The following is a 9,262-nucleotide window of genomic DNA, read 5'->3' as shown; positions in this document are numbered from 1 at the left end:
TATATATATATATACAGTATATTTCCTACTAGCAACACACATCACAGGACCATTCAAATTACGCAGCCAGCATTCTAAGTATCTTAAATACACACAAATGAATGATACTGTCACACATTTTGCACAATCTGACACAATTACAGCTGAATCTTTTCCCAGTGTTTACCTTGATGTAGCCTATACCCTGAAGTTATTGGTTTACCATCTCAAGCCTGCTCTTCACTGTTGTCTTCTTTGTGAAGAAGTACATTAAATTTAAAAAAACTATTAGTTTAAACATTTTCGTTATACTCTAACAGAAATGATGGCATAATTGTGGGACTGTATTAATTTGTGTAAAAATCTAATTTAAATGCAATTAAATGTTAAAATATAATTTTAAATTTTAATTAAATAAATTATTTTAACAAAATAGATGTTGAAATAATTTCATTCAATGTGTAGATCATCAAAGTTTTAAACAGTTAATAACAGATAATGTTTTTATGATGATTTTCATATTGAAAGATTTATTGTCTGGGTCTGAGAAAAGGGTAAAACAATTAAATCTATATATTAAAGGCATTAGTATTTTAATGTGACCTTAAAGGGATACTTCGCCCAAAAATGAAAATTCTTTCATTAATTACTCACCCTCATGTCGTTTCAAACCCGTAAGACCTTCGTTCATCTTCGGAACACAAATTAAGATATTCTTTATGAAATCCAAGAGCTTTCTGGCTGTGCATAGACAGCAACGCAACTGACACGTTCACATTGCTGTCTATGCAGAGTTAGGAAGCTCTCGGATTTCATCAAAAATATCTTCATTTGTGTTCCGAAGATGAACGAGGGTCTTACAGGTTTGGAACGACATGAGGGTCATTATTGACAGAATTTAAATTTTTGGGTGAACTAACCCTTTAATATAACCAAAAGAACAAAGTTAGTTGTAATCAAAAATCTATTGTTGTCACATAAAAAGTTCCTGTAGTTGAAGAAACACCCATACACATTAATTTGCACAAAAACATCTACACAATCACAGACATGTTGGAGCTTTGAACATGAGAGCATAACATCAGTGCTACTGAATGTGCTCAGTGATGTCTGAACTGTGCTGTTCAGTGACATTTAGGACTGTGATGACAGACAGGCTTCACCTTATTAAGATGACTGACTGGATGCTTTAATGCTAGCTGGAAGATACTGCAAAAACACAAACTAATGTTCACACATACTGTATATATGCACTAAACGTATATAAAGCTTAAGGCACCCCTAAGATAGACTGAAGGATAGATTCAATGATAAAGCTGATACCAACTGAAACTGTATTACTAAATCTATACACATTGGATGACTGACAATAAACCATCCTTAACCAGACAGAAATTATATTGCACCCTTGAGCGAATACTTACTGAGCTGCATCTTCTGATTGGCTTTTTATTGCAGTCACAGTAGTCTCCTCGCCAGCTCCGTGCCCCTTCCCGTTGGGGATAGTGTTCATCTCGGCGGGCTCCATGCTTTCAGAGCGATTATTCTCGGTCTTCAAGTGTGCGTGTGTGAGAGAGGAAGATCTATAGAGAAACTTTGTGTCTGTCCCTTGTTTCCCTATAAGAAAAGGATGCAAAAACAGTGCATATTAACCCCAGCTTGTTTAAAGGACACGTGATATGTTCATCTGTGTAAAATGGAGCAGTGAAGTATTATGTAAGACCTTGAAATAGGATATGATGTGAACCTCAATGCCTGAAACACACTCTACGTAGGTACATGAACATCTACACAAGTTCAATTTCAGATTGTTGCTTTCTGAAATTTGAAGAGTTTGAAGATAATTTTTCAAGTTAGTTAAACACACATACGATACGAAGCACGTTACTATAGTAGAATAAAACATCATCAGCATGCGCTAGTGGTAAACAAAAAGAGCATGATAAATCACACATTAGCAGTTGTACTTTTATGTGTGCTGAAAAAAAAGTGGAAGCGGTGAAAGAGGAAGGGATAAGAGCTTGAGGTAAGCAGTTTTATGTTTTAGCGCCATGTCGCGTTGATTTCATGTCGCATTTTTATTGGTTGGTCAGTAAACGTGGATCGTACCAGCAAACACACTGTGCGATGATCATGCTGTATCGTAGGCTATCTTTGGTCGCGAGACCGTGACAACGGCCATCTTTGAACCTCTCTCACTGTACGACAGAGGACCACCGATTAGGAGCCACGATCACAGAAATCGCCACGATTGTTTCACGATGCCAATCTTTTGTCTGGGACAGCCGAAAATCATGCAATGTGTTTAGGGCTTAATACTTCTGGCACAATGGAAAAATGGATTTGCAACAAACACTTTTTGACACCTGGCATCTGGCGTGACGTGGTGTTAAAATAAAAACATAAATAATACATTTAAAAACTCTAATACATTTATATAGCTGTAATAAGAGTTTTTTTAAACAAAAATTAAGGCCTATATATATAAAAATCTTGCATGACAAAACAGCTCCATCAAACCTCTGCCACTGCCAAATGAACTCTGCAAAACAACCAGTAACCTTTTGCACCGATACCATACAACTGAATAAGTCGTCACTTTCCTGACTCTACTGAGAGGTGTTGTTCTCGCTTTCCTCCTTTCACTATATGGCTCCTGATGTCTCTATAGCTGTTTTTGTGGTCTCTTCCTGCCTTCATTGGTGCCTGACTCCCTGTGGCTGCTTATGATGGACCTGTTGGAGTGCTGAGTCCTGAAAGCACAAGCTGACATGCTTCTCCAGGCTCCCATTTGGCCCCCTGGTATTCCCAATCCTGGTCTGAAAGGACGGAGCCCTAGTATCACATTAGCTACAAAGCATAAACAGAAGTATGGGGAAAGAGGAGGGGAGGGAACCTACACTCCAAACCAGCGGGCCCATTGAGGAAGGCCATGAAAGCCAGCAGAACCAGCTATGACCAGCTCAGAACCAGTTCTGGCCCTCTTTGTCCATTCATCTCGCTTTTTTACAGCTTTCTTCTCATTCCTTTGCTTTTAATTAGGAGAAGCTTAACATAACAGTCATGCTCTCTTCATGCTTGAAACTCTGGGCTGGCATAACCTCAAGTTCTCCCTTTTTATTCTCCTGCTCCCTCGCTACGCCCCGCAAATGTGAATTAATAATCGAGCAGAAAACTAATCGGTGTGAACTCTGGGAAGATCAACTCTGGTTCATCCAGCGAGATGCCACGTTACTCGGTTTGCTGCGCAGCCACGCCGAGAGCAATGTGGTTGGGCAGCAAAGCGCGGTACGCAATTGTGCATGCTGTGTGGTTTCCTGGGAACAGGGTTGGAGGAACAGAAGGGTGATTGTGCCAAGCGTCATTATACCAGTGGGGCCTCCTCGGCTCAAACTCGCCAGGGCACTCGAAGGGCTGAAAAGGTAATTCATCGGGCTCCCTAATTCAAAAAAACAGTGAACCTTAAATATGGGAATGCCTCATGAAATGGGAAGCGGACCTATGATGGGGGCAGAGGTCTGTGCCAAGATGCTGAATGGAGAACCAGCCTGTCCTTCATGCACTGCGCTAATCAGACAGACACTGGTCTAACCAGATAAATGGTTACACGTGATTGGCCGGAGGAGTTCAAGGCTTTGGGCTGAGTCAATTGAGTTAACCGCAACAGGTCCCATTGTCGCATATTTAAATGCATAATAGCAGCTGCGTTTACGCTGCGCCGGAACATGTGACGACTTTCAACCGGGTCTGAAAAACACAAACAGAATTTGTTTTCTCCGATGTCTGCCAGCTCCTAAACACACTGGGGAAGAAACAGCTTTGCCAACTGGGTCATAGCTTAAGTTTCTTGAATAATGAGAAGTTTATTCATGGATTAAATACTCCACGCAGCCTGCTTTCAATTGTGCATTGAGACTAAACTCGCTAGTACAGACACACAATTCCAAAGAGTAATAACATTGCCTCCCTGCTGACGTAACAATGTTCCACGTTCTCAAAAAGAGGCTGGGACATGCTCATCTGTTCTCATTATGTCTGCGTGACTTCGTACAGTCACATGCAAAAAAGCATGAGCGCTGCATTTGTCGTGACGTGATGTGGTGTTGTCAGGAACTGATTTAGCTCTGTGTCTGTGAAAAGCACTTATTAGAAGTGCTGCAGCGACACATCGATGTTCATGAAAAACAGCCTAAGTGTCCATAAATTACTGTTATTAAGACTGGTTCATCCCTCTCTGTCATGGGATTCAACGGCAGCGAAAATTTGAGTGTGACTAGGAATGGATTAGAGAAAGAGGTGGAAAGAAAGAGATTTAGAGCAAGAGGGATTAAAATTGTATATTATCAGAAGAAAATGTAAGATTATTGTGGCCGGTTGTCAGAATGTTGCTATGCAGTCGCTCTGTTCTGGAAGGATGATAGGTCTTTGCTTACTAGCCCATTTCAATAAAGCCTACCCACAAGTCTCTATGATATTCTGGTCTTTAGATATGGCTCTTGTAGAGTATCCATTCTTAGACTCTCATGCTGACCATTTATTTCTTTAAAAATACATTAAAACAGTTAAATAATTATTTCAATTTAAAATAACTGTTACCTATTTTAATATATTTTCAAATGCAATGTATTCCTTATTCCACTTACTCTTTAGTGTCACGTTACATTAGAAATAATTATAATGTGCTGATTTGTTGCTCAAAAAAAAAAACATTCACTTCAATGTTGAAAACTGTTGAGCTGTTTAACATTTTTGTGGAAAATAAGATTTTTTTTACCAAGATTCCTTGATGAATAGAAAGTTTAAAAGTAAAACATTTATTTGAAATCTTTTGAAACATCATACATGTCTTTACTGCCACTTTTGATCAAGTCCTTGCTGAATAAAAGTATAACTTTAAAAAAAAAAAAAAAAAAAATTGTATTATTTGATCACTAATTTTTTTGATTAGAAAAGTAAGTTGTGCACCTACTGTAAGTTTAATACTAATAACACAGGCAGTACATCTCTTCTGGGGACGTGAGAACAGTGTTTAATGTGGGCACAGCATGATTTTCTAGGGTGAAGCAGTCCTAAAATAACCCAAACATCGTGAGAGTAATCATCTATTTGTCTCCATAAACCACAGAATCGTATTTACAAAAGTCAACTGAAAGACAAAATGAGATGAAGTGAGACTGAAAGAAAGATGAGAAAAAAGAGATGTAGAAAGAAAAATCTAGCACCCCTTAACACAGCGAGACCAGTAAGACAGCTGATGCAACTCCACGGCATCAGTGACGTGGGCAGAGCTGAATTATTACGTCACTCGGCCCAGAGGTTTACACAGCTCTGGAATGTTTGCCCTCAGCTTTCAGATGTGCGTGAGCTGTGTACGTGGTTTGGTGTCCTGCTCTTTTAAATGATCCCTGCTGTGTGATTACTTACAGACATACCAGCTGCGTGTATCTGGCATATACTCACACACCTCTGCTATTCACTTTGTTAAACCTGCACTGTAATATCCAGGCTAATTGCTCAGTCAAAAGCCCCAGGTCTTTAATTAACTGATGAAGGATTTGGAACAAACGAACAGCCCTCTGTCCACCCTACCATCTGGATTATAAACTCAGATTAACTGTACTCTGACATATTCACCCTATTCCAAGAAAAATGAATCAGGTTATTACTAAAACAACATTATTGGAGACTTGTTTCAGTTTAATGTACTGGGGAAATTGAAGGGGCTCTTCCCTTGCAGAAAGCCAGTAAGATTTCTATAAACAAAACAAAAAGCACACTAATTTTCAAAACATGATTTCTATTTCAGATAAATGCTGTTCTTCTGAACTTTCTATTCATCAAAGAAACCTGAAAAAATTCTACTGTTTTCGATATTACATTTTGAAATATATTCAAATAGAAAACAGTTATTTTAAATACTAAAAACATTTCAAAATTTTACTGTTTTTGCTGTTCTTTGGATCAAATAAATGCAGGCTTGGTGAGCAGAAGAGACTTCTTTAAAAACATAATAAATGTTCAAAATCTTAACTCTTGACTGGTAGTGTATATTATATATTATTTTATAATAAGAAATATAATGTAAAAATAAATAAGAAATAAATTATAAAAATTATAAAAATAATTATTAAAAAATAAACATAAAATATGAGCCTAGCCTAGGGTTTGACCTAAAAATTACAATTCTGTCATCATTTACTCACTCTCATTTTAAACCTGAATGACTTTCTTCAACAGGAAAACATAAAAGTAGTAATTTTGAAGAATGTCTGAGTTTAAGTTTTCCATATAATGAATGGGAACTAATATTGTTGAGGCCAAAAAATGACAAAAATCATCATAAAAAGTAACCTCATTAATACCCCTGTTAAAAGAAAATGTATATGCTGGTTAGGTATGTTTTGAAGCATGGCAGCTGGTTTGAGCTGGTTTAAACTGGTCCTTAGTTGGTCATGAGCTGGTTTAAGCTGGTCCTAAGCAACCAGCTCATTCTCAGGACCAGCTCATAACCAGCTCAGGACCAGCTTAAACCAGCTCATGACCAACTAAGGACCAGTTTAAACCAGCTCAAACCAGCTGCCATGCTTCAAAACATACCTAACCAGCATATGCTGTTTTTTTCAACAGGGACATCCATATACGGAAGGGTTAATGAGAGGTGCAGTCAAAGTACACATAAAGCACATATTTTTTAGATTTTTGGAGCTTGATGGCCTCAGTTCACTTCGCATTCTGTGGAAAAGAGTAGCAAGCATGCTGCTTGATTCCACAGAAGAAATACAGTTATATGGGTTCAGACATGAGAGCGAGTAAATGATGACAGAATTTAAATTCTGAGTGAATTATTCCTTTAATATCTATATCAGTTGGTATAATCATATACAACTTCCTTCCACAGGAGAAATGGAGGAGATTAAACAGACTAAGACATTGACAATGACATTTCTCTCCTATTTTAGAAGAGCAGCTAATACTAGTGCTGTGTTCAAAATATCGATACGACGATGTATCGTCACAGAGATTTGACGATACGAGTATCGATACAGCTGGCCCTGTACACTCAAAGCGAACTTGCGGACGCTCGAGTATAAATCAGCCTTAAATCAGCCTTGAGCGTGTGTGCGTTAGATACATTGAAGACAGCGCATTAGTTTAGAACTCTATTAATTTTTTTTTTTTTTTGCAGAGAGTGTGTTAATTTGTGCAATGTAAATGATTTTTTAAACATATTAGAAAGAGTACATTACAATATAAATGTATTAGAACAAGTACATTATTATTTATGGGCTTAACAACAAGATGCAAACAATCAGAATATTGTACCTGGTGGGGAGTGCACAATGTAAACATTAAACATATGCAATTACCTATACTGTACTGTGGTACAGTTATGGAGGCCCTTCATTATGCAGAGGTCAACTGCCTGCTCTGCCAATAGTTAAAAATGGCACTATAGTAAGCAGTGTTTAATTAACAGCTGTTTTTCTCAATTCTGCTGATGTGAAATTCAGTGCAGTCATGTATCGTGATATGTATCGTATCGTGGCCTCTGTATCGTGATACGTATCGTATCGTGACTTTGCTGGTGATACACAGCCCTAGCTAATACAGCAATGTTTTAATGAGTCATATTCCAAAAACACAATCCAACACACACATTCACACAAGTGCAGAATCTGTTGGATTTTTCAAAGCCGTCACACAGGGGGGCTAAACTGGATCACATGGCCGCCTGACTGCAGGATAAACATCCAGAGTCTCCATTTGCTGTCAAAAATAGCATAGAACATTCACACTCAGTCATGTGACAAGCAGAGATGTATAGTGCTAGCATCACACCGTTTATCCTGTGATGTGAAGAGCAGACGTTCTGTCAAGGCTAATGCTGAAGTGTGTGGATAACAGTCATCTGCGCAGGGGACGGATACATAAACATGATATGACTGTCATGATAAAAACCTTGTATTCCCATGCAAAATTCAGTTGACAGTTTAAGTAACTGAGTGTCTATATTAGGTGTTCAGTATTGCTGATGGAGACATTGTTCTTTTAGGAAATTCTGCTTAATTTTAACCATAATATAATTGGTTCATAATAGAGCTGTACGATATATAGAAATAAAATCAATATCGTCATATGGCTTAATGCGATAGTTTTATAGCGAAGGCTGAGATGCTGAAAAACAGAAAAAACTAAAAGCTTAGCATTTTAACAACTGAAAATGAAAAATGAAATTGACAGAAATAAGATTTTACAGTGTATTATAAAATAAAATTATTTTATTAAATACTACTTTTTATTTTACAGTACAGTAGTATTATTGCATAATACATTTACTGCAATAAATTTAATTTAATAATCACAATAAATAAAATAATTGTATTATTTTACAGCCATATTAAATGGTGAAAAAACAGTAATTTTTTGAAAGACCTGTTTACAATACCTAAAACGATAATGATAACTATATATATTAAGTTGTAATAATTCTATGAGAATAGTGGGGTTCACAGCAAAACAATAACTAATACAGAAGAACAATATCGGGTTCACTTTCAGAACAATTTTTTTTCAGCTCATCAACAATAAAAACACTGACAGTCCATCAGAATCCATCCTGCTTTAAAGAGATGGAGGATTTAAAGTGGCATCAAAACTGCAGCACGCAATTATAATAAACAGAACATTGTCATACAGTACATTGGTGTGGATGATCATTCTTGGTGTAGAAACAAAATGTCTGTTCTTTCAAATAATGAGCAGCCCTAGTTCATAACAGCTTCCACAAAGACTCTGGGCTGCCCTTAAGTAGTCTACAAGTGTACGCCAATCTACACAAGATGATGCTGGATGTCAAATGGAATGCATTGTATAAAACTGCATCATGCACCATCAGTGCTTGTCTTCATATGTACTGCACCTCACTCCTCTTTTTCCCTTTATCCGGAGAGGATTTGAAGACTCTGTGATTAATGAGATCTGTCTGACGGAGATTAATTCCAAACACCAATTTAGACATCAACTATCAACCCTTTGTCCGTCTCCTAATCTGACAAATTACATGAAAATCTTCACTGCCGTTCAAAAATTTGGACTCGGTAAGACTTTTTTAACAAAAGAATCTCATGAAGTCTGCATTTATTTGATGAAAAGTACAGTAATATTGTGAAAAATAGCAACTGCTCTATTTGAATAAATTTTAAAATGTACAGTGGGTACGGAAAGTATTCAGACCCCCTTAAATTTTTCACTCTTTGTTATATTGCAGCCATTTGCTAAAATC

The 9,262-nt window shown here is 37.2% G+C and overlaps 1 protein-coding gene across 1 annotated transcript in view; it reads right to left on the bottom strand.

Annotated features, from left to right (window-relative positions):
• The window catches only part of slc38a3a (solute carrier family 38 member 3a), an 18,695-nt gene that overhangs the window by 1,143 nt on the left and 8,290 nt on the right, over positions 1 to 9,262 (bottom strand). Inside the window, exon 2 of the mRNA XM_016472406.1 lies at positions 1,404 to 1,596. Within this exon, the coding sequence (XP_016327892.1) occupies positions 1,404 to 1,507 (104 nt within the window). The 5' untranslated portion in view covers positions 1,508 to 1,596. The remainder of the gene's footprint in view (positions 1 to 1,403; positions 1,597 to 9,262) is intronic.

Source organism: Sinocyclocheilus anshuiensis, unplaced genomic scaffold, assembly GCF_001515605.1.
Source record: "Sinocyclocheilus anshuiensis isolate Anshui unplaced genomic scaffold, SAMN03320099.WGS_v1.1 scaffold660, whole genome shotgun sequence".
NCBI lineage: Eukaryota > Metazoa > Chordata > Actinopteri > Cypriniformes > Cyprinidae > Sinocyclocheilus > Sinocyclocheilus anshuiensis.
This window is presented reverse-complemented; position numbering and strand designations above follow the sequence as displayed.